This window comes from Phocoena sinus, chromosome 2 (assembly GCF_008692025.1).
Source record: "Phocoena sinus isolate mPhoSin1 chromosome 2, mPhoSin1.pri, whole genome shotgun sequence".
Classification (NCBI taxonomy): domain Eukaryota; kingdom Metazoa; phylum Chordata; class Mammalia; order Artiodactyla; family Phocoenidae; genus Phocoena; species Phocoena sinus.
The window spans coordinates 79,249,628-79,275,711 of record NC_045764.1 but is presented as its reverse complement, the minus strand read 5'-3'; the positions used below and the strand labels follow the sequence as shown (position 1 = coordinate 79,275,711).

The 26,084-nt window shown below is 39.6% G+C and overlaps 1 protein-coding gene across 1 annotated transcript; it reads right to left on the bottom strand.

The window, feature by feature from the left end:
• Positions 1-436: 436 nt before the first annotated feature.
• On the bottom strand, positions 437-25,042 carry PYGO1 (pygopus family PHD finger 1). Its single transcript, XM_032624665.1, has 3 exons — positions 24,668-25,042; positions 7,659-7,744; positions 437-6,608 (listed from the first exon to the last, which is right to left on the bottom strand). Exons 1-3 carry the CDS (start codon positions 24,714-24,716, stop codon positions 5,484-5,486), a joined length of 1,260 nt encoding a protein of 419 aa, XP_032480556.1. The 5' UTR covers positions 24,717-25,042; the 3' UTR covers positions 437-5,483.
• Positions 25,043-26,084: the final 1,042 nt, after the last annotated feature.

The following is a 26,084-nucleotide window of genomic DNA, read 5'->3' as shown; positions in this document are numbered from 1 at the left end:
TAACTGTAAGAGGAAGATCAAATTTTTAAGAAGTATTTATTGTATTATGAGTGCTATGAATTGCCAACACCAAATTTTACCCCTCTCTCCCATTTCAAAGACATCAGGCCATCTACTAACCCATAAATATTGATGTCTCACATACTTCATAGAGTAGCTTAAACATACCAGCATATGAAATAATTAGTATTACATAGTAATTTCCTTTGTCATAGGAATAAATGTTGGACAAAGTCTGGAAACATTTTATTTTCCAATTTGAATTACAGTAATTTTGCCACAGATCACAGCACTAGCGCATGTGTTACTTTAAACATGCTCTAAGAACAAAACAAAAATTTACTGCAAAAATACATGTCACCAATGTGGAACACACTCAGATTTGTATAAAAGTACTGAACTAATATCCCAAAAAGAGGTATATGTAAGCAGTACATAAGGAAGAAATAGTTTTAATATGAAACAGTCATTTAAGTCACATACATCATGATAAGAAGCAGGACTTTCTTTTGTAAAAGATATTTTAACTAACAAGCAACATCATCTACATCACCTACATACAGAACAAGAGAAGTACAGGTATTTAGAGTAAGTTTTAATATAATTACAAGTAATGTGTTTCGACAAAATATGACAAAGACGAAGCTTATCCATTGGGTTTCATTAAAAGTCTTCAATGAAAACTTTCTTCCCTTTATTTGCCCTAGACCCCTTGTCTTGGGAGATACTAATCCCATCCCTAGTCCCTTTACTCCAGGGATGCCTCTAAGCCCATCACTGTACCAAGAGTGGGAAAATTACAGATATAACTTCTATGCTGCTTTATCAGATAAATGGAATAGAGAAAAGGGGGAAGTTGCTAAAATTTGGAAATGAGAAGAAAATCTCTGAGTTCAGAAGTAGAGGAAAATAAATTGTGAGAAGTCTCCACAACCTAAAGGAGATTGGGAAGTACTCTCAAGAACGTATCAGTCAATTTGATAAAAATACTGCTTTCCATGGTGCCTAAATGTGATCATATTGTATGAAATCAAAGATATTAAAGATTCATTCTGAATAAAGTCTTTAAAAAAAGAGAAATTTAATCCCACTTCATTATCTTTGTTCAAATCTTGCTGCAAAAGACTGTCCCCTCAAAATCTAGCCAACCACAGCCAACAAAGAAATGAGAATTCTGATTAGAGGAAAGATATGAAATTTTGAAGTACAGAGCATCCAGGAAGGCACAAAGCAAGTTGGTTTATATAGCATTCCACTTGAGAGTTTAGGATGGGAAGAGGGCAACTGGGAAACACACCAAACAACTCAACCTTCCTGAACCAAATCAGAAAAAGGGAAAGACCTCTGCTTCTTTCTCCTTCCTACATTGATTGATTCCCTAAAGAGGACTGAGCACTCAGTATGATACAATATTGTTAACTACATGATGGTGTAAATAAGCCTTTATGAGCGTCCCTAAGAATCTAATCATCTTATACAGAGTTCTAAACCACTATTTACAAATGAACTTTGGGAATCGGGATGCTTTTAATTAAACTTTTTTTTAATTAAAAAAATCTTAAATAGCACAAATGTTCATGCATATGAAACCTTTACACACTGCAAAAAAGAAATCCAAAAACTCTCGAGCTCCCTTTAAAAATCATTGCTTATATATATATTTTACTATTACAAACAATTACCATAGTATGTTGGACAATAAGTACTAGCACTCAGTTTGTTCAAGACAAACAAATGTAAAAGAATATTAGAAGAAAACTCCTGATATTTTATCTGGATGATTAAAGTCAGCAGGTTTCAGGGTAACCTATTATTGAAGTTTTTTTCCTACCACTAGGCAGAGTTGGGAGTCTAAACATACACACACACACACATACACACACACACACACAAATTGGATTTCTTTATATTGTGTTCATCTATGAAGAATAAGCACTAGTACAAGAAAATCTTCAGTTTTATGTACATAATCTTCTAGTCTGGATAACAAGAATCATAATAGCAGTATGCTAAAGTATTTCACACAAAAGGAAAACATGGATCACAAATCTAATTCCAAGCACTCTATCTGAAAAATAATTTATTTTTCTATAGCAAGCTAAGCTGTTCCTGCATTAGGGAGTCCAGTAGCATCTAGAAGCAAGTGGATCAGGAATTCTCTAGTGAAATGAACAAAGCAAGTTCTGAGAAAGGAACTGACACTTTAAAACTTTCTAGTAACCTAGCCTTGGTGAGAGAGCCTAGCTGCTGATAGCCAGGTTGAACTCTGGCAAAGCTTGAGAATGTAGGAGAAACCCCAAGATTTCCTGCTCAATTGCATGTACGTGTGTCTTTGCGTGTATGTGTGCATGTGAGATGAGGCCTTTCAGTGATGGAAAAGGATTACACCAAAAAAGGTGCGATGCTACTGGAAGATTATGCCACCTGTGTGCATTTATTTCCCTCACTGAGTACTTTTTAAATGTTTAGGGCAGCTCATCACTTGTCTTAAGAAAGCCATATTGATTTGTATCATAGCCTTCTTTGAACCACATTAGGCAAATTAATATCTGGCCATTCTTATAGTTCACCACTTTCCCTACCAAAAAGCCTCTAGATAACTTCTGACAGTGTTATGGAGAGACAAATGTGGAACTAGTAAGAAAATTAATTCAAATACATGAAAACATTCAACAGCTATGAGTGTAGTTTGCCTAGGATTCACTGTTAAAATCAACCACGGGTTTTTCTTCTGTAAATTTAACAGATGCGTATTTAAGTAAGGTGCTCTTAAGACCTAAATACAAGAATAAAAATTCACTTGTTTGTAAGTTTTTAAAAACAACTACTTGGAAGTGGAAAATAAAAGAATCACATTATAGATCAAGTATTTTTAGACTAACTTGGGAGAGCTTATTTCATTTTCACAAAACTACTAATAAAAGTGTAAGCAATAGAGGGCTTTAGAAACTGCATAATGAGTCTTAGCAATGAGCACAACTTGAGTACTACCGTGTAAAGTGTTCACTCCTGAAGACACTGGAAGGTCCTACTCAGCATCTACCTAACTGTATTCAGTCATTAATAAAAAACAAACCATGATCTGATGCTAGAACTAGGCATGTAGCATACAGTGCATCATATCTCAAAAATCTGCAGGATTTCAAAAACAACATAATTAAGTCCTTCCACATTTAGAAAATTATGTATCTTTAACAAAAACTACAATGTAAGCATCATGTGACCTCCAAGTATGCTACTGAACACACCAAACGTCAAGAGTCAGCCCAAACTACTGCATTTTTACCTGCTTCAACTGGTAAAGGTTTCACACACAGGAGTACCTAGTATTAGAGTTTATATCATTTCATTTCCTAAAACTATAAAGACATTTATATTACAACTATATTTAAAATATCTTGTACTCATCTCTAACTAGTCACAGGTAAATGGAGAAAACCTTATATTGCCTTGTACCATATGAAATTGCTGTTTCTGTAGGTCAAAATTAAAACGCTACTTAAAAAAATAAGTTTTATTCAAACAAAATACACATCACAAGCATTAATAGTTTTCTTCTAATAGGACATTAAATATTTCATTTTTATAAAATTCATCATTTGCTAGGCTGTATAAACTGTTCAAACCCTCCAATTACTGTTTTTCAATTGGAGAATATGAAGTTTCTTAGAAAAATCTCCAAATGATGAAAACTATACCAGTTCACTGGATAAAGTTCTGGTGACTACACTGTAAACAACAGAATTGAATAATTCAATTAACTTTGCTTTAGTGGCTTGTGACATGTGACACCAGTGCTGTCATGTAAAAGTGTGGGTTCATGTTTATTAACCGAAGGACTATAATCAAAATTTTCATGCATAATTTAAATTTCTTGGCAATATTGCTGCTGCTGTCATTTCACCAAGGTTTAAAGTATCCCTTTTGCAGGTCACCACGTAGTCTTCAGAACTTTTTTGGTCACAACGATGGTTCAAGTTTGGGAGATTTACCAACATCCAACCATTGTATAAATTATTATCAATTGTCATATAGAATCCTTTTTTTGGGTCACAGGTTATGATCCACTCCAAAAACAGGCTTCTGTTGTTTCAAATCTTAATTAGTGCACCTCCAACTGTCTCCATTCTTAATCATCTCTCAAGAGAATACTCTCAGGTCCATTTTTACTCTTTCCCCAGTCACAGCGGAAACTCCTGTCTGCTGCAGGGCCTCGAACTGTGAGTAAGCTCTCATCTTGGCTCTTCATTGATCTTTGCTTAAAATGGATTTTGAACTCCCCTGAGGCTCAGTTTTAATTTTCAGATCCCCAGAACAAGATTTTTCAACCCACCACTCTTTGGCCAGTAGAGCCCTCTAAGGCCAAATTGATGTTTCTACCTATCTCATTTGCAATATGTCCCTGGTTTGAAATGATATTAAGAAAAGTATTCACAATTCTTCTGAGGATACTGTCTTATTTATTTCTCTGGAAAACAATAAAAAAACAACTCAATAATCAAACTGAAGAGTGAAGAGCATAATACTGTTATATTTCTAAATAGCACAACTAAAAAATCCTTTATGACAACTCTACTAATTGTAGTCAATTTTCAACTGATCTAATGTTAGCAATTTCATGTGGTACAATCCACAAGTTAATCAACAAATACTTATTGAACATCTACTATATGCTAACATCTGTCTCGTATCTGTACAAACAGACATCCTGGAAAGACTGAGTTGATAATATGAAGGTCACTAATTTCAAGGACCCTAATATGGGATGAATCTGGTGTCATACTCTATTATTTTTTAAAACACTCATTGAAATGTATGATTTCTTCCATGTTTTAGCTACATATATTCTTTCTGAAAACATGTTAAATGGATCCTCAAATATTTTTTTGAACTAAATATTTAATTTGATATTGCCAAAGTTCAGTACTGGAATACACCTGACCCTTGAACAACGCGGGGGCTAGGGGTGCCGACCCCCTAACAGTCAAAAATCTGAATACAACTTTATAGTCAGCCCCCCAAAACTGTGGTTCCGCATCCTGGAATTTAATCAACCGTGGATCATGTAGTACTATAGTATGTGTTTATTGAAAATCAGTGGGCCCAGGCAGTTCAAACCTCTGTTGTTCAAGGGTCAACTGATACATTTTTTCAAGGATTCTAACTTTTAAAAGTCAAAACTTGCCTACATTTGCTATATATTATCTTGAAGCTTCAAGAGGCTTTTATGTTCATGATTACAAACTAAAATTCACTTGTATATTACTTTCTAATGCACCCCCATATACATTATTCTTATTTAAGATAGCAAACAAAAACAATACAAAGTCTGCACTAGCAATGAAGTGGTTATTAATAAAAACTAAAAGGTAAATAATTTTTTGTGTGTGCATTTAAAAAAATAATGTAAAACATTAAAATCCTGTGTCACTGAACCTCTGTAATACACAGGAGAAAAAAACCACTGTAGTTAATGCCTGTGATTAAGCATCACTGCCCACTGCAGAGGGACCAAAAGTTTCTCTAGTGCGCATTAACTGGACATCTTTGTCAGCCATACAGGTATCACAGCCCCATACTGCTGATGCTTCTGCTGTTAGGAGGCCATAAGCTGTTTCAGTCATTCCAGTGCAGATCCGATGAAACCATTTCTGACAAGAGGCTTCGCATAAGATGGCATCCTGATCATCATTCACTTCATTTGTACAAATTCCACAAGGATACACTGGGTCAGAAGAAGAATGCCCATGACGGCTTGGGTGGAGAGAGGATTTATTGCTTTTCTCAGTGGTGCATGTATCTGCGGCACCTCTAGGTTGTCGTGGATTATTCTGTGTCCCGTTTGCATGGCTGTTGTTTGTAGCTTCAGTGCTACTCGAACGGCTATTCTCTTGACTTACGCCATTGTTTCGATTAACATTTTTTAATTCAATATTACTCTGATTCACTGTGTCATCCATATTTAAGTGAGGTGGGTGAGCAGAGGAATTTTGATTAGTGTTTTTGGTTGCTCCTTGACTAAAGTCTTGTTTTGGGGGTGGTGCTTTTGCTTGACCAAAAGTGTTTGGGGGAGGAATAAAAGAATGATTAGATTCTAATGGAGAGCTAAAATTTGAATTATTTCCAGGGACAAAGTTAGATGCCAAGTCAGGGTTAGATATTTGGCTAGCATTCTGTGGAGGAATCTGATTGAAGTTTTCAGCAGGATTTTGTCTAAAATGTTGATTAGGCATGTTAACATTCTGACTTAGTGCATTATTATAAGATGGGTTTCCAAAACTCGAATTATCATGTGGCCCAAAATTAAAAGCATGAGGTCGATTAAAACCCATGCCCAAAGGATTCTGGGGAAATGGGTGTGGCTGATTCCTGAGTGAGTAAGGACCACAGTATGGGGAAGACATTCTTGGAGGAACGTGAGGTGGCATTCTGAATGTGCTGTAGCCTCCAAAGCCAGGATAACCAGGGCCAAGATATGGATTTGACGAAGGTAGTGGTTTATAGGAAATAGTATTGTAGTTGTCATCAAATGGATTAGCAGCCACTAGATGGTCAGAGTTTGGATTTGGTGGTGGCGCATACTCAGACAATGGAGAAAAAGAAGGCCCCTGAAATGAGAATGTAAAATACATGCTTTTGATCAAAGAAGTCATAAATGTTAACATTTATGAACTTAGTTTTAAATTTCTTTTGAAGTGTTACAAAAATTTAATTCTTCACCTGACCTTTCAATTCCAAATAATGTTTCTATTTATATTTAATGATAAAACTGTGTAGGTTTCTTTCATTTAGGAAAGGAAATAAGGTGTACTTTTTTGAGCTCAAATCAATTGTTACAAACCCTAGAAGTATTCAGCCTTCAAAAGAAGCTTCATTACCATAATTTTCATTGAATATGCTTGCCTGTAACTCTAGAATCTTTCACTTAAAATTTTAACTGAAAGCACCTTTATACCTCCAAACAGCCATAAAATGAAATAACAGTAAACAGGATCTAAATTTCTTTCCCTAGCTTAACTTCAGAGAGTTAGCTATTAAAGTATTCCCAAGGCACTAAGGCCTAGGCCTCAGACTGGAAAAATAAACTGCCAGTTTTAGTCACAACTGCAAGCTTAACAGTGTGGCCGAAATGGACACAGGTAATCTGTACACATTTCATAGTTACTTGCAGTCTTTATAATAAAAACAGTGCTTCAAATTTACAGAGGATAAAACCAAGAAAGTCTGTATTTATAACTGTCTATTACAACCAAAGGTTTCAGACAAAAGATGCTTCCATCATGATTGCTTCATGATATGTACATACTACTGATTTATTATAATAGTTGAACATTACTCCAAGTTAAACTTGTGTCCATATATTTTTAAATCTTTTCATAAAAGTACAGGCATCCATTCCTTTTAAATTAGCTTTAAGAGTAAGCATTTTAATTTATCTGCCTACACTTCCTTCTTGCAATATTCACTCTAGGCTTACAGTCCAATAATAGCCGCTAGCTGCAAAGCAAAAAAAAAACCCAAAAAACAAATCACTGCAGAATTCACTACTAGGTTCTGAATTAGGATAGGAAACAAAACCCATGACGAAAGTTAAATTTACCTCATAGCCTGATCATATCAGTGAAGAAAAACTGTTATTAAAGAAAATGCCAATTTACCTGGGTATTTGTCTTGCGCTTTTTCTTATCTGGGCTTCCTAGTTGTACACCTGGTCCTCCTAACCCATCCAGTCCACTATCACCACCTAAAAATAAATAAATAAATAAATCCAGATAGTATTTCTACTTATAAGTGAAATTTATATCTCTCATAGCAATATCTATTATAGCTACCTGTTAATATGTTTCCTATTTTTATTAGATAAAAGCAATACTAAGCTCTTATTATCTTTGTTCTCCAAAAAGTCTTCCCCATAATCTCAGCCAGAATCAGTCATTCACCTCTACCCCATAGCATTTTTTATTATTCTTTCAGTGAAAAAGTAATTCTCCATCCCACCCTCAAACCTTCAGTCATCTGGTTTCCTATCCCTGAAGCAAACACTGTTGCTAGTTTCTGATCTATCTTTCCAAAGATAATCTAGATAAATTCCAGTATATCTCTGGGGAGTACACAAACAATGGCATGCTTAGTATGGAACAATGGTCTGTACCTTGCTTTCTTACTTGGAAATCATTCCGTGTCATTGCATATAGAACTGCTCCATTCTCTAATAAGTGAGTAGTTCAGAGTATGATTATACCATAATTCATTAAACTAGTCCCCTCCCTATTGATGGATATTTTGATTGTTTTCAAACCTTTGCTGTTCTGCAATGAAAATCCATGTATCAATGTCTTTACACTCATGTAAAAGTCATTCCTAGGACTGGAATTATGGCATCAGAGGTATGTGCCTCTTAATTCTGAAAGGTATTGTCAAAATACAACAATGTATGTGAGTATGATTTTCTCAATATGATCAAGCAAAAGCAAAAGCTTGACTGTGAATCTAACAAGTTTAAAAAAACATAGGATTTTCTTCCATTAAAAAAGCACACTTTTTATTACAGAGAATTCTGAACATATACAAAAGCAGACAGAATAAAATTATGTACACATATATGTAGATACACATTTGTAGTAAACTATAATACATATTTGTAATAGATTAATAAATAAATAAATCCAATGAGTTGACAGAGAATTATAGGAGACTTGCTCATACATGTGGATTCCGAGAAAGAGATATTTAAACTGAGTCCTAAAAGATGATAAGAAATCTCTCATATGAAGAGCAGAACGAAAAGCCTCTAGGCAGAGAGAATAAATAGAAAGGAGCTTGAATGTGTCATCCTGTCCGAGACATTTAAAAGAGGCCAGTGTGTTAGGGAACTCTGGAGAGCACCTTTAGAAGAGGCTGAAGAGACAGGCAGGGACCAGATCATTTTAGAGTGTCATGAACTAAATGCTCGCGACCCCGCACAATTCATATGTTGAAACTCTGCCCCCTAATGTGATAGTATTTGGAGGTGGGGGCTTTTGGAGGTAATTAGGGGTACATTAGGTCCTGAGGGTAATGGGATTAGTGGCCTTCTAAGAAGAGAAAGTGAACTCTCTCTCTCTCCACACCCCCTTCCTCCTTTCCACCCTCCCTCCTCCCACACGCAAACAGTGGGAAAGGCCATATGAGGACAAAGCAAGAAGATGGGCATCTATCTACAAGCCAGGAAGACAGCCCTCACCAGGAGCTGACAAACTAGCTGGCACCTTGATCTTGGACTTCCTAGCACCAGACTGAGAGAAAATAAATTTCTGTTGTTTAAGCCACCCAGTCTATGGCATTTTGTTATGGCAGCGCAAGCCAACTGAGACATAGAGCCCTATAGTTTATGGTAAGGAATTTGGATTTTATTTTAAGAACAGTGGATGATCATTTAAGGATTTTGGGCAGGAAAGTAACACGATTTATGTTTTTAAAAGATTACATTAGCAATTGTGCTGAGAATAAATTGGTGATGGGAATGGGGTAGAAGCAGGGAGACCAGTAATGATATCTTTACAATAGTAGTTCAGGAAAAGTAATGGTACTTGGCAATAAAGAGAAATCAGCGTGCTGGCAATAGTTCCACACATAAAAATGCAAAGCAGATTTCTGTAAGAGCTATTTAGAAGAGGTTTAAATATTGTGGAGGTAAAAAACTATGACAACAATAACAAAATTTTAGTAAGGATTCTGGATGTTAAATTAATATCTAAACATCAAAAGCTTTCATATTACAAACTATAACCAGTTAAAAGATAAAGTGGAAGATAAGCTTTCATTAACGGGAACAAAACTAAACTAAAATAGCTAGCAATAAATTTAAGAAGTGCACAAGATCAGTATGAACAAAAATTTTTTAAAAGCCCTATTGAGGGACAAAGAGGAAGACTTCTAATAAGTGGAAAGGTACTCCCTGTTCTGGCTAGCCATCTAGAACAAAATAATACTGTTTTTATTTAGCTCACATATTATCCCAGATAGCCTGGTTGTGCCCTCCTCAGAGACATCAGCACCTGGTGTCTGAGTCCCAGGCCCACAGGGCCCATCCTCTAACGTCATAGGCATTCATACCAGCCTAAGCAGCACCCCCTTCTCAGAGACCTGAGTTTAAACTCCACAGGGACCCTCTTGTGAGTTTATATATTTTAATAATTCCAACCTCTTTCCTATGTCCTTCAGCCTTAAGAATGGTAGCTGCTTCCCACAGTTGTTACCTCTGTAAAAACTTTAGTATCCTATTTTGCCAGTTTAATATCTGTTAACAATACTTTATATCAAATTCTTTCCATTAAAAATAACTAGTCTGGGGCTTCCCTGGTGGCGCGGTGGTTGGGAGTCCGCCTGCCGGCACGGGGGACACAGGTTCAAGCCCTGGTCCGGGAGGATCCCGCATGCCGCGGAGCAGCTGAGCCCGTGCACCACAACTACTGAGCCTGCGCTCTAGAGACCATGAGCCACAAATGCTGAGCCTGCCTGCCGCAACTACTGAAGCGCACCCCCCTGGAGCCCGTGCTCCACAACGGGAGAGGCCACCGCAGTGAGAGGCCTGTGCACTGCAACGAGGACCCAACACAGCCAAGGACAAATAAATAAATAAATTTAAAAATAGCTAGTCTGGTTTCTGTCTCCTGGCTAGACCCTGACTGATACATATTTCAAACACCTCCTAGGCTGAAAATAGTATTACTCCTACGTTAACATCATTCCAGAGATTTAGCTTACTATCTACCTACCTACTTTTCCTCCTGTGTATAAATTTGTGATAGTAATACCTTTACAAAAATGGGCTATTATTTTTTAAATAAAAGCATTAGGGCTTCCCTGGTGGCGCAGTGGTTGAGAGTCCGCCTGCCGATGCAGGGGACGCGGGTTCGTGCCCCGGTCTGGGAAGATCCCACGTGCCGCGGAGCGGCTGGGCCCGCGAGCCATGGCCGCTGGGCCTGCGCGTCCGGAGCCTGTCCTCCGCAACGGGAGGGGCCACGACAGTGAGAGGCCCGCGTAACGCATAAAAAAAAAAAAAAAAAAAAAAAAAAGCATTAAATTTTAACTTTATTAGAATTTAATAAAGGAAAAAGAAATAAATTAAACTGGAGAATATGCTAAATGTTTCTTCACCAGAAGAGAAATTTTTGAAAATAATTCTCTAAGGCTAAGAAAAGACAACAAGAAAAACATTAAGTTGGAGAAATTATGGTTTTTCTTTTTTCAGTCTTTAGATGGTGTCAAGTGACTTCCTACTTTGAAAGTTGAGGATAGTATAGTACCACATCTTATTCTACTTTTTCCCTCTCTAAATTTAGCAGGGTATTTTCTATCTCTAGATTCTTGATTTCAGGTAAATTTTCTTTTCTCATATCTCTGAATACTTTTTTTCCACTCTATTTGTTCAGTGCTCTATTTCAGGGGTACTAATTATCATTATGCTGGGGAGATTTTTTAGCTCCATACCTATTAGCTCATCTGACTAGTCTTTTTCATCTGCACTTAATCTGATTATCTGAAGTTTTTCTATTATGTAACTTAATTGTTAACTATCTTTATTCTGTTTCTAATTTGTAATTTGTTCTCTATATATGTTGTTTTAGTCAATTTATTTCCTTAGGTCTGCAATTTACCCTTCTTCTGTGTTTTAATATTATCTTGTCTTTGAGCTCTTATTTTATTTAAGTTCTACAACTTGAAGTACATGTGAGTTATTTCCTTCTGTCCTGTAGGTTATGGGTTCTTCATCTTCTGCATGCTCTTTCTCTTCTTATTCTTTGTGTCAGTTCACTAGTTTGCTACAGTATGTTTACATAATTATCATGCTTTTATTTTTATCTTGTAACTTTGCCCAGACCTTTTAAGCTCTGATTTAATGTGCATAACTTTGACTCCCTTTTATTCTTATCTAAGATTGTTTGCCTGGCTTAGATGGCTTGCATCTATTGAGATAATCATATGATGTTTTTCCTTTACATTATTTATTTTTATAAATTTATTTATAAATTTATTTATTTATTTATTTTTGGCTGTGTTGGGTCTTCTCTAGTTGTGGCGAGTGGGGGCCACTCTGTTGTGGTGCGTGGGCTTCTCACTGCAGTGGCTTCTCTCGTGGAGCACCAGCTCTAGGCACACGGGCTTCAGTAGTTGTGGCACATGGACTCAGTAGTTGTAGCTCGTGGGCCCTAGAGTATGCAGGCTTCAGTAATTGTGGCACTCAGTCCTAGTTGCTCCGCGGCGTGTGGGATCTTCCTGGACTAGGGCTCGAACCCGTATCCCTTGCATTGGCAGGTGGATTCCTAACTACTGTGCCACCAGGGAAGTCCCCTTTACCTTATTTTAATGTTGAACCCAGCCTGACATTCCTATGTTAGTAAACCCAACTTACTAATTTTTATATGAATGTTATATTTATGTGACTGGATATGCTAATATTCTCTTTATAATGCTTGCCTATGTTAGTAAGATTAACCTGTTGTGCTTCCTTGAAACATCCAGGCTCTTAATTCTAAGATTCTGTTAAATGCACATCTACCTAGTCGGGGGGTGCAGTAACCCATTCACATGGGAGGATTCCCTTGAGTCCTCTGATTCAATTTGTATCCCTGAAGGCTTCTTTTCTGTCAGAGAGTCCTTTAAAAACAACAACAGAAACTTCCCCTGTTTCACTCATTTTTTTTCTTACTCAAAGGAGTGAGAAGACAAGACTACTCATTTAATTTGCTTTTCTCCAGACTTGAGGTTATTAGTAATTCTCAAAATTTTGTAAATCACCAGCAGCTTCCAAGGGGCAGGGATTGTTTTAGAAGCCTAAAACAGTGATCCAGATTTCACCCTGTTCCAGATTTATGTTACCGGGCAATGCCACTTCCCTTGTTTGCTGCTATCACTGACATTTTTGCTGTTTTTTAAAACTGTTTTGGTTCATTTCACTTGAAATTTAGAAGAGAATCTGTACGGTACCTTTGTTCTACCATCTTAGAAGTTTATACCTATATCTATGTTCTTTCACTTAATCTTCATAACAAACCTATGAGGAAAATCATCCCCATTTTAAAAAAAGAAAGAAAAAGAAATGGAATTGTAAAGGTACGGATCATACCCCTGGTAAAAAAGCAGCTCTGAAATCTAAAACTAGTATTTGTTTTTCTTTTGCTTTTAGGTGTACAATTCAGTGGGTTTTGGGCATATTCACCAGGCTGTGTAACCATCACCACTATTTAATTCCAGAACATTATCAGCACCCCAAAAAGAAACCCCATACCTGTTAGCCATATAATGTGTGGCTTTTTTTTTTTTTTTTTTTTTTGCGGTACGTGGGCCTCTCACTGTTGTGGTCTCTCCCGTTAAGGAGCACAGGCTCCGGACGCGCAGGCTCAGCGGCCATGGCTCACGGGCCCAGCCGCGTTGCAGCATGTGGGATCTTCCCGGACATGTGGGATCTTCCCAGACCAGGGCACGAACCCGTATCCCCTGAATCGGCAGGCGGACTCTCAACCACTGTGCCACCAGGGAAGCACCTAATGTGTGGCTTTGAGTTTGGCTTCTTTCACTTAGCATAACATTTCTGACGTTCAACCACGTAATTTTATATATTAGTATTTCATTCTTTTTTATGGCTGAACAATATTCCACATTATGTTTATCCAGTCATCAGCTGGTGAACATTTGGGTTGTTTCTATTTTGGAGGGACTATGAATAATGCATTTACGCACATGTTTTTAAATGAATGTATGTTTTCAATTCTCTTGGGTATACACCTAGGAGTGGAATTGCTGGGTCACATAGTATCCCTATGATTAACATTTTGAGGAACTGCCCAACCATTTTCCACAGTGGCTGCACCATTTTATGTTCCCACCTCTAAAGTCTGACAGTTCTAATTTCTTCACATTCTCCCCAAGATTTATAGGCTTTTTTTTTTAATATAGTGACTCTAGTGAGTATGAAGTGGTATCTCCTTGTGCTTTTAATTTGCATTTCCAAAATTACTAATGATGTTGAGCATTTATTTATTGACCATTTCTTTATCTTCTTTGAAGAAATGCCTATTCAAGCTCTCTGCCTATTTTTTAGTTAGAGTGTTTGTCTTTTCTGTTAAGTTTTAAGAATTCTTTATGTATATATTAAGGATACTAGAATCATCAGATGTAAAACACATAAGTTTTTAATTTTGATGAAGTTCGAATTATTTATTTTTGTTTTGTTGCTCGGATAAAACTAGGTTTATCTGCTTCTAATATAGTAGTTTGCCTCCCTAAGATCTTATACATATACTGTCTTCCTCAGTGGCCCACAAAAGGCAAAAATGGAAACTTCTGGTTCAAACTAAAGGAACTCCTATCTTAATATAATCAATAAAAAACACTGAATCACTATGTTGTACACCTGAAACTAATATAATATTGTAAATAAACTAAACTTTAATTTAAAAAAAACTATAAACAGGGAAAAATATAAACATTCATTAAATTATAGTTGTGACCATTAAAAAAAATTTTAATAAAAAAATGACAAAGGGACTCCTATCTTTTAATTTTAATTTGACATGGCAATCCCATTTGAATAGATGGTAAGTAAAGAACTAAGAGAGAGATCCAGTGCACTCCTCAAGGTCATTCATTCAAAACCATATGGTTCAGGAATGGCTAAACTACTTAACCAATGTATAACTTTCAGTAGCCTATATACACTGAACTAATGAGTTCATATTAACAATTTGTATGCAGTTTTCCGTAACAGTATATACTAACATACTGAACAGAGAAATGTGTTGTTCTTGAATCTGAATACCTAGAAATTCTGTGGAAAAGAATTAGTAATGGGCTTGAGGTCAAATAATAAAGTGGCTATATAAATAAACAAAAGGTCCAAACATCAAAGTCCTGTCCTTCCTAACATTTTTTATGGGTATTTCATTATAACAAAAGTTATCAACAGAAAAAGGTAATTCTTAAAAAATAAAATGTTATTAATAAATTAGTCTCTAATCTAGAATATATAAATTACCATTCACAGCATTATTAAGACTACTGAATAATTATAATTTTACTATTAAAATGCTGTAAGTTAAAGATGGACAAAATGTACTCTTAATGGTTAGTATCTACCATCTCTGTTCATTTTCTAAAACTTTTATGATAATTCCTGTATTTACTGTAAGGCAAAACTCTGACATTTGGAATCATTTAAATAAATTCATTATTTTCAAGTAATCTGTAAGCAAAACCACCTAAAATTCTTTTTTGAAAATTGAGTTTTATAGTATTAGTTTTTTATTTAAGAGTCTAATATTTCCTTTCATAAAACAATCTTCAAGTTCCCACTGGTCTCAGCTGCCTCACTTATTGTTCATCTAAAAAGTTAACTATGTAACATTTCCAATGACTCTGACTCTTGGCCTTACCTAGGTCCCTCCCACTGCTACATGTAATACTGGTGGTTCTGTCATCTCCATGATGTTAATAAGTAATGTTAGATCAGATTCATGGTCATTGGGGCTAATCAGAATATAAGCTACCAAGAATTTCTGTAATTATTACTCTTTAAAAACGAAGTGCAAGGGGAGGGGAAAGTAGTGGTAGTAAAGCTAGTTATTTAGGTTACCTTAATAACTTTTGGTACCAAAGCGTCTATCTGCTCTACATATCTGCTGCAGCTGACTCTGCAAGGTAAACCATGAACATTCAGCCAGAAGTTGAGAGTTGTGGAGCACAGAACCAAGAAAACGGGAACTTCCAAATCTTGTTGTAACAGTGGCTACTCTGATCCTTCTGTTAATAATTGAATTTCTTCAACTCATCTCTTCACTCCTACCTTCCCAGAGCCCTCCGAATGCACAAGGCGGAAGAGAAGTGGGAAAGGGTGATATCAACAATAGAAAAAGAAACCTCTCTCATCTTAAGTTAAGGAATTTTATCTATATATTATCACTTTTCATTATGCCAATCAATCTCAAATAAGCACAAAAATAGTTTTACCTCTCCTTTCACCCTTTAACCTTTATTTAGAGCTGGAAGCTTAAGTTGTTTCTCTACTTGTAGTCTTAGAGGAGAGTCCAACCTACTAAATGATACAATTTCTTCCCCATCTAAAGACGCTACAAATCAATGTCCTTTTCATATGAAATCTGTTTGTAAGTATAAAATCATTCTTTTATTTGTAAGTACTTTTTATTTTGTAAAGAGTGGATTATTTACTTTAGGCCTTTTATGCATTTTTTTTTTTTAGGTCTAGTTACAACTTCTTTATTCTTCCTATTAAAGACTCAATCTATTTTGGCCCCATGTCCTTAAAAGGGAGTGAAGGCACTATTCTGTATAATAGATAGCAGTGTGCCTTTAATATATTTAAATTTTTCCTTTGGGGGCTTCCCTGGTGGCGCAGTGGTTGAGAGCCCGCCTGCCAATGCAGGGGACACGGGTTCGTGCCCCGGTCTGGGAAGATCCCATATGCCGCGGAGCGGCTGGGCCCGTGAGCCATGGCCGCTGAGCCTGCGCATCCGGAGCCTGTGCTCCGCAATGGGAGAGGCCACAGTGGTGAGGGCCCCCGCGTACCGCAAAAAAAAAAATTTTTCCTTTGTTAAACTCACTTTATTCACAATAATGGTTTGTGACAGTGACTGTTCTCATAAGTAATGTGACTACATTATTTTAAAATATTTTATAATCAACATTTTCCTTTAAAGAGACTTGCTTCATCATTATTCCAAATAAGTGTTTATTTTGTGTATGTGGTATAACGATGTATTCTAGGCTCATTAAATGACTCAACCCAGGTTTGTTTTCCCCCAAAATTCGTATGTTGAAATCCTAATCCTCATTATGATGGTATTAGCAGATGGCGTCTTTGATAGGAGATTAGGTCATGCGGGCTCTGCCCTTATAAAACAGATCTGGGAGATTTAGTGCCCTTATATAACAGACCTGGGAGAGTTCCACTAGCCCCTTCCGCACGTTAGGACAGAGTGAGAAGGATTGTTGTCTATGAACCACGAAGTGGGTCTTCATCAGACACCAAATCTGCTGGCACCTTGATCTTGGACTTTCTAGCCTCCAGAATTGTAAGAAATAAAATGTTTGTTGTTTACAAGCCACCCAGTCTATGGTATTGTTACAGCAGCCCAAACGGACTAAGACAGTGCCTAACACATTGCCTGGTACACAATGGGTACTCAATTGTTAGTTTTCATTTTGCTTTCCTTTAGACTAAACTATACCACTAATGCACTTCATTTCATCTTCTATAGTATTTATCATCCTATCAAAATATCTAATAGCCAGCAGTGTCAGCACAATCAGTGGACACTCAAGTATCGGTTTTTCACAACAGCAGAGAAGTCTGGGATATAATGTCAGTTTACTCTACCATTTACTATGGATGTGAACATCTTAGCTAACAGCTTTACCTTCACCTGAAACACATACTTCTGTAATACTGGTCTCTACCATGGAATGGAAATATTGTGAATTAATATGTGAATATAGGGCTTCCCTGGTGGCGCAGTGGTTGAGTCTGCCTGCCGATGAAGGGGACGCGGGTTCGTGCCCCGGTCCGGGAAGATCCCACATGCCGCGGAGCGGCTGGGCCTGTGAGCCACGGCCGCTGCGCCTGCGCGTCCGGAGCCTGTGCTCCGCGGCGGGAGAGGCCATAGCAGTGAGAGGCCCGCGTACGGCAAAAAAAAAAAAAAAAAAAAAAAAAAAAGTGAATATAGTATTGTATGAATTCTATTAAGCATTTGGCAAAATGGTCTTATATGATTGAAGTGAAAAAGACATTATTTCCTTTTAGAATGCAAGGCAGAAAGTGTCTGCTATGTGATGCCCCAAACCTAGATCAATCTGGGTATGTAATAAATATATTAAATTCAGAGAGCCCTCAACATCAGTGATTTAAAGTTTCATATATTTGTGGTTCTTGTGCCAGCTGTTCGCCCCAAACTAATGATCTTTGCATTCCTGAGGTACATGAGGTTTAAGGCTGCTCACAAAGGTAAAGCTTAGGAGGGTGGGTGGATGGCATCCAAGTGTGAAGCTGACTCTATACAATAACATCAATACCTCGAATAATGGGCGGTCTTGGTGGAGCTGAAGCTTTGAGGATGAGTATCTTACCAAAGATGGGAAAAAAGAGGGCATGCCTAGCAGAAGGAACAGAATGTGCAAAGACAAATTTAAAGACATGAGAGATCATGACAACATCTAGAGAGGAAATGTGACTATTTCAGAACTGGAGCATGGGAGACAAGGGTAAGCATTTCATGGAATAGGAAGGATGGAGGACTAAGTGGTAGGCCTGGGCCAAATAAAAATATAAGAAGGTTGGATTGGATTAATATAAGAAGGTTGGATTTTTATCCTAAATGCAATGGGGAACCAATGAAGAATTTTACAAAAAAGAGTAACATGACTAAATTGTGTTTGGGAAGCATTATAGCAATGGAACATACTGGCTAAGATTTGGGGCCCTAGAATCTAAGTTCTAGCTTTGCCACTTACTAGCTGGGTAAACTTGAATATGTTACTTAACCACGTATTACTTAACCTCTCTGAATATCAATTCCTCAATTATAAACCTAGAATGATGATATCAGCCAGCTTATAGGGTTATTGAGAGGATTAAGCAAGATGATCCATTTAAATTACTTAGCAAACTGCTTGGTAAGTACTCAATAGATGGTAGTTACTTACCACCAGCAGTAAGTAACAATGTGCAAAATGGGTTAAGAAAGACAAAACGGGAGGCCACTGAAACCAGTGATAGGGTTATTATAATAAGCAAAGAGATAATCAAAACCTGAACTAAAGAAGTGGTTGTGGAAAGACTGAGGAGATGATGGGTTCAAAACATACTAAGGAGACAGATAATCTAGGACTCTGGGACAGTGCTGAGTTGCAGTGGGGCATGGGTTTGGATCACTAGATAAATGATCTTCATCAGGTTAGGGAATATGGGAGAAAGAACATGCTGGAGGTCTCACAGATAGACACCTTTCATTGTACTTGTTAACAACAAAATCCATTTATCTCCCCCTCATAAATGTACTCTTCCTGTTATATATCTGACACCATTCTCTTACAGTTTTCTCCTCTACCTCTCTGGCTACTCCTTCGCATTCTGTTTTTCAGGGTCCTCTTTCCCCTTTTATCTCCTAAATGTTAGTGTTCCTAAAGTTGCGTTTCTCAATGCTTTTCTCTTCTCACTCCTCACTCTCTTGGGTGAGCTCATCTACTCCCAAGGCATCAATTAGTATTCACATGTTTACTGATAACTTCCAGATCTCTATTTCTGGCTCAGACCACCGGCCTCAGTCCAAACCACGTGTATCTGTTGCATACACTGCAACATCCCAGGGGGATATTCATTCAATGTGTTGAAAACCAAACTCGCTTCCCTGACACTCTGCCTAGCCCTTACATATGCCAATTAAAAAACAAAAGGACAAAAAACCCCAATCCTTTCCTGCAGACTTTCTCTCGTCAGTTCTTTCCCTCAATTCTGTGACTGTAAATTATGCCTCCTCTTCAATCTTAATCCAAATCTTCCATACACTTCTCTGATCAAGATGGTCTATATTTTGTAGTACAGTCTACTTTTAGCACTTCTGTGACATTTTTGTGTTACTATGCCATTCTAAAATACATGCTTACCTCTCCAATGTCATTTCTAACTCTGGTTAAAAGTGTTTCATCTGAGGGTGCACAGTCTTTTAAAAGCAGATAGCTACTTAATCACTTTTGCCTCATGACTAGAGAAATTTCTGCTTTTACTAAAGAACTATCATTTGTTCATAGTCTAGATGGAGTTATCTTGATACTATATAGTGTTCACCATAGTTCTGATATGAGTCATAAGTCTGCTGTCTTAACTTCTTCAGGCAAAATCAGTAATAAATCAGACATAACTGTATTTGAAACAATAAATGTGGCATGTATGTTTAAAAAAAAGCATTTCATCTGAAATGAATGCTTCAACTTCCTTCTTCATCTCTAAATTTGTTTTTCTTCCTTCATTTTCTCTTTTTTCCCCCAAAACTAACTCTTCATTTGCATCCTTGTTGCTATTCCTTCTCTCATATGCAGAAACCTGATTTATGAGGAGTCTTGTCTGTCTAATGCCCAGCTTCCACAACAGCGAATACCTAGCACATGGCAGATATTAAAAAACATGTACTGAATGCTTTATTAATGAATTATCCTCTCTTTCTGTTGCTTTTTCAGTTTCTCCCCTCTCCTTCTAAATCAGGTTCTTTTGTTTGTCTACTAATACGTCTGTCATTTTTCAAGGGAGAAAAAATAAAAGAGAACCCATACAAACTTCCTCTTCACTCTCTTTCCAAGTTATTGGCTATGTCTTTCCTTCTATCACCAAGCTTCTTTTAAATTATATCGTCACCACTTAATATTCACTACTTTGAAATGTAGTTTTCTCCCAAAAATGCCTTCTCAAAATCACCACTAACTTCCTAGACCTTTTTCTCATCCCTCATCCTCCTTGCTGCTCTTTCTACATCATTTAAAACAAAGGAACACCCACCACTTCGTAGAACTCTCCTCCAGGAGGCCTTCCTTGACTCCCTTAAAGATAGGTTATATACGTTCCTTTATTTCCTGTAGATTATCACAGCATTTATCATGCTGTTTGTAATTGATTACTTATTTGTCAGTATCCCAGACTACACTAAAAGTTCTTGAAGACAGGTATTATGTCTTCTTAATCAATGAATTCTCACTGTCTGGCACTATAACTGCCCAACAAATATTTGTTGAATAAATGAATGAATAGCATCATCAGATCAACACCTAAGAGTTCTAAAAATACTGGATAATGGGAGTGTTGGTTAAAATAAGGAAAAAGGTCAAGTAAAAGTGGTAGGAGGGGCTACGGACAATCCGAAAGCAGCATAATGATACGAATCAGTTCCTTCATGTATTCACTCATTCGTTCATTTGGTATTTACTGTGAGCAAGGCAATTAGGAAAGAAACAGAAGGATAATCAAGATATTGCACCTATCCTCATGGATCTGTCTTACAACCCAGGGCTGAGGGTTTGGGGAGTAGTAAGAACTGGTAGGAAATAGTAAGATACTTTGCCATTAAATAGCAATTGTGAATCTAATATTAAAATATCACGGGGCTTCCCTGGTGGCGCAGTGGTTGAGAGTCTGCCTGCCGATGCAGGGGACTCGGGTTCGTGCCCTGGTCCCGGAGGATCCCACATGCCGTGGAGCGGCTGGGCCCGTGAGCCATGGCTGCTGAGCCTGCGCGTCCGGAGCCTGCGCTCCGCAACGGAAGAGGCCACAACAGTCAGAGGCCCGTGTACCGGAAAAAAAAAAAAAAAAAAAAAAAAAATATCAGGACAGGGACTTCCCTGGTGGTGCAGTGGTAAGACTCCAGGCTCCCAATGCAGGGGGCTCGGGTTCGATCCCTGGTCAGGGAACTAGATCCCACATGCATGCCGCAACTAAGAGTTCACATGCCACAGCTGAGGAGCTGGCAAGCCACAACTTAGGAGCCTGCCTGCCGCAACTAAGACCCAGCGCAACCAAATAAATAAATATTTTAAAAAGTAAAATTAAAATAAATAAATAAACTATCAGGACAAGTTTGGAAAACCACCGATCAGCTTCCTCTGGTCCACTTACCTTCACAATCTAGGTCTACCAGCAGCAGTTCTCAAACTTTAGTGTACATAAGGAACACCGGGGGAGCTTGTTAAAGATGCAGAGAAATCTCTCAGAAATTCTGATTCTGTGGGTCCAGGAAGCTACATTTTGAATAAGCATCCTAGGGGATTACGATGCTTTTGGTCTACAAAGTCCTTAGTCATTCACTTTGTCATAATTTTGCCATATCTGAGTTATGTCTATAATATTATTTTCTAGTAATTCCTTTAAATTTAAAAAATATATATAGGTCTTTCTCTATATATAGAGAAAGATATGTCTATCTATATCTTAGTCTTATCCTAAGCAAAAGGTTTGATAACTTATATTTTTGATAATACACATGAAATAAATACATAACCATTAAAAAGTCTGATTATATATATATCATTGGATAAGAAACAGTTTGAGAAGCACTGTTCAAGAGATTATGCTCTGCAAACACCACATTCTACGTGCAGTCTGATGATACAAATTATAACTAGAAGCTCCAGGGCAGTGAAGTTCAGCAGAATTGTGCTTCAGAAGAGCTCATGTAGATAATCTGGTACCTTTTATGGATTATAAAATAATTTTAAAATGTTTTAAAAATTAATGTTCTAATTAGTACAAAATGACATCATAAAAACCCCTCTTCATATTGGCTTTTTATTTTAAAAAGTGCTTTGTCTTTTATTTTGGTACTTAACTCTCAGAATATTCTTGAGCTGACACCTAAGTCAACTTCTAACAACTAGGGCATCAAACTTAAAACCAGCAGTTGTAATAAAACAAAGACAGATCTGTAGTCTTGACGCACAATAAAATACCCACCAATTTTATTTAAAATTACGTTTGATTAAGACTGATAATTGAGTTCAAAGGTGTAAACTTGATAAAGCTTTCTTTTCCTTCAACCCCAAAATAATTTTTAATAGTAGGCAAAATAACATGGCAAACATATCAAAGAAATAACTATCTCAGAAAGGTATATTCCTTAAAGGCTTTGGCAATTCATAACAACAAAGAGAAAAGAAAGTTGAAATAGAAAACCTTCACCAAATGAAAGATTGTGCTTTTAAGCCTGTAAAAACAATATTCTGCTCTAAATTATGTTTTTGCTTAAAGGGCTAAGAAAATCAATCTCTAACTAAATACTCAAGTGATGTTATTTGGATATCACATTGTCACTGTGTCACAAGCCAGTTCTATAGGTTTAATCTCTAGTCACAAGGAACAAAAACATAGATGAATGACTGTGGTCCTTGATCTCTACATCACTTAAGTCAATTGGAAATTTACCTTACTACTTACTGATTTATAAAGCACTTTATCCTGTTTGGATGAAAGGATTATTTCAATAACTTCCTAACTAGCCTCCCTGCTTTAGCCCTTGTTCTCTACAGTCTATTCTCCGCAGAACAGCCAGTTAAAAACATAAGGCAGGGCTTCCCCAGTGGCGCAGTGGTTGAGAGTCCACCTGCCGATGCAGGGGACACGGGTTCGTGCCCCGGTCCGGGAAGATCCCACATGCCGCGGAGTGGCTGGGCCAGTGAGCCATGGCCGCTGAGCCTGCGCGTCCGGAGCCTGTGCTCCGCAACGGGAGAGGCCACAACAGTGAGAGGCCAGCGTACCGCAAAAAAAAAACATAAGGCAGATCACTCACTCTTCTGCACAAAATCATCCAGGCGCTATCTCAGAGTACAAGCCCAAATCTTTTAAATGGCTCACAAGGCCAATACACATTCACTCCATACTTCAGCTCAGCTCACACTACTCTCCCTTTGCTCACTCACAATAGCTTCTTTGCAGTTGCTTGAACACACTAGGCAAATTCCAGACCCAGGGCCTTTGCACTTGCTGTTCCTTTTGCCAACACTGCTATACCCACACATATCCATATGGCTCTGCTCTGTCACTTCCTTTGGGTCTTTGCTCAAACATCATCTTCCAGCTGAGCCCTCTTATACATAATCGCTACCTCTCCACCCTCATACATATTTTCTAACCACTCTCCCTGCTTTGATTTTCTCCATACCACTTACCATTTGACATCCTATACCTTTTATTTGTTCATCATTTGTTTACCCTACAAGAGTGTGCATTCCTCCTGGGTGCAGATGGTCTTTTTGCTTTGTTCACCGCGGTATCCCAGTGCCAAAAACAGTGCCGGGCACACAGTAGATGTTCAATAAATATTTGCTTACTGAACAAACAGTATTACTTCAACTTTGGGACTTTTGGCCTGAACCCTATTGAAAGCTGGAAATAAGAGCTGGAGGATACTCCCCAAATTTCCAGACGGCACTTGGTGTCTGTGAACTTACATGCGTTATCTTTTGTCTGGCACATCGTTCCCTCTGATACTTCTTAGATAGTAAGGCAGCAGGAAAATTCCTAACTAGTGTGCAAGGAAGAAGCAAGCCAGCCGTGTATAAAACTGATTTGGGGCGATTTGATTCTTATCCATAAGCCAATAGAGAAAAGCCTTTTGAATGAATATAGGTTCTCCTCTTAAGCCTATGGAAAATAAAGCTGTATGTTTGTTGCCTTTTGGAGAATGGGAAGGGGGGCTGGGAGAGACACGGAGGCCCGGCACACCTTCTGCAAGAGCGTCAACTCCAGTGCGGTCCAACTTACTTTTTTTTGGGGGGGGGGGGGATGGAGGGCATCGTTCGTGGTCTCTGCCAGGGGGTGTTCCTTTCTCACCCTCTGAGCTGCCTATTGTGCTGTGTCTGGCCAACGAGGTAAGGTGGGCGAGGAGAGGGGTATGAAGGGATGCTGAGTGCGGCTTCAACTGCCTCCTAACACAAAGTCGGGGCGGCTAGGGCTCGGCACAGGGGACGCGGCGGCCGCGCGCCTCCGACCGCAGCCCGGGCCCCGGGGCGCAGGCGGGACGCGGGCTGCGCGGAGTTAGGCCCGGACAGAGCCCCGTTGCCTCCCGGCCGGTGGGCACGCGGCCCCCGCGCGCCCCGCTCCCCCCGCTCCCCTCAACCCGGCGCCCTTCTCGGTTACCTCGAACTCTCTTCAGCGAAATGGAATCCTTCTCCTGTTCTGCTGACATTACAGACCGCAAAGCATGACTCCCCCCCAGGCCGCGGGAATTCGGTCTCTTTGATGCTGCGGCGGCGGCTCCTCCTCCTCCTCGCGGGGCCGCTGCTGCTGCGAGGCGAGCCTCCGAGGTGAGGCGCGGCCGAGGGCGGTGGGGACGCGGGCCGACTTTGCAAAGTTTGGGAGGAGGACGAGGCCTCGGGGCGGCCGGGCGGCGTGCTGGGGCCACCCGGGCTCAGCGGCGGCGGCGGGAGAGCGGCCTGGGGGCGGCCCCCCGCCCGGGGCCGGCGTGTGCGGAGGACGAGTGCGCCGCCGCCACCGCCTCCTCCCACTCCTTCTTCTTCGCCGCCGCCGCCGCCACCGCCGCCTCAGGAGCCGCTGACAGGGGAGGCGGGAGGCGGGCGGCCCGGCCCTGGCGGCGCACTCACAGCGCCCTCTGAGGATGAGGTCTGCGCTCTCGCCGCTCCCGAGTCGCAGACACAAAAGCCCCCAGCTTAGAGCCGCCTGCAAAACCCGCTTTGGGGCGGGCGAGGGACGTGGCGCGGCCCCGCGGCTTCCCCGCCCCGAGCTCCCCAGCCCCGCGCGGGTACGGACTTTGGGGGGCGGGGGCCGCTGCCTCGTCCCGCGGCGCCTCCTGCCGCCGCAGCCGCCTCGCGCTCCGCCTCGGCCCAGCCCCCACGGCCCGCGCGCGCCTCTCGCTCCACGCGGGGCTAGCGGGCCCGCGGCCCTGGGAGCCGGGGCGGGCAGCGCGCGCCGAGGGGCCGCCCCGCCCAGCCCCGCGCCTACAGGCGCCCGGCGCTCCCCCGCCGCCACCGAGCCAGAGGACGCTCAGCTCGGCGGCCGACGCACCCCGGCCCGGCTTCTGCGAGGAAACTGCATCTCCGAACTTCTTCGGAGGCCGCAGCAGGCATCTTGGCCTCACGGCCAGGGATCTGAAAGAGGAATGTATGAGCCGAGCAAACTTTGTACGCGGGAGCTGGAGAGTTCTCGGCGGGCAGGCGGGCAGGTGGAGACCCAGATTCCCCGACTATGTGTCAGTGATCTGGACACCTGTTTGTGGAATGCCCCAACTGCAAGTTTTAACGACCCGATTCTTCAAAAAAGAGTGATGCGTAATTAATACAAGAAAGGGGGATGGGTGGAAGCGGTGAGGCGCCGGGACCTGATGTAGACGTTAAATTTTAGGAGAAGGATCTCCCCGCCCCCATGTGATTGTAGATTGTATTTGGTTACTGATTCCACATCCATCGTTTAGGCTGTGTGACCTGAGGCAATTTAGGTAACCTCTCTGAGTCTCAGATTTCAGATCTTGAAAAGGCAGTGGGGCTACATCCCTGAGGTCTCTTCTATCTCTGACATTTGGCTTACTTTCACGAAACTG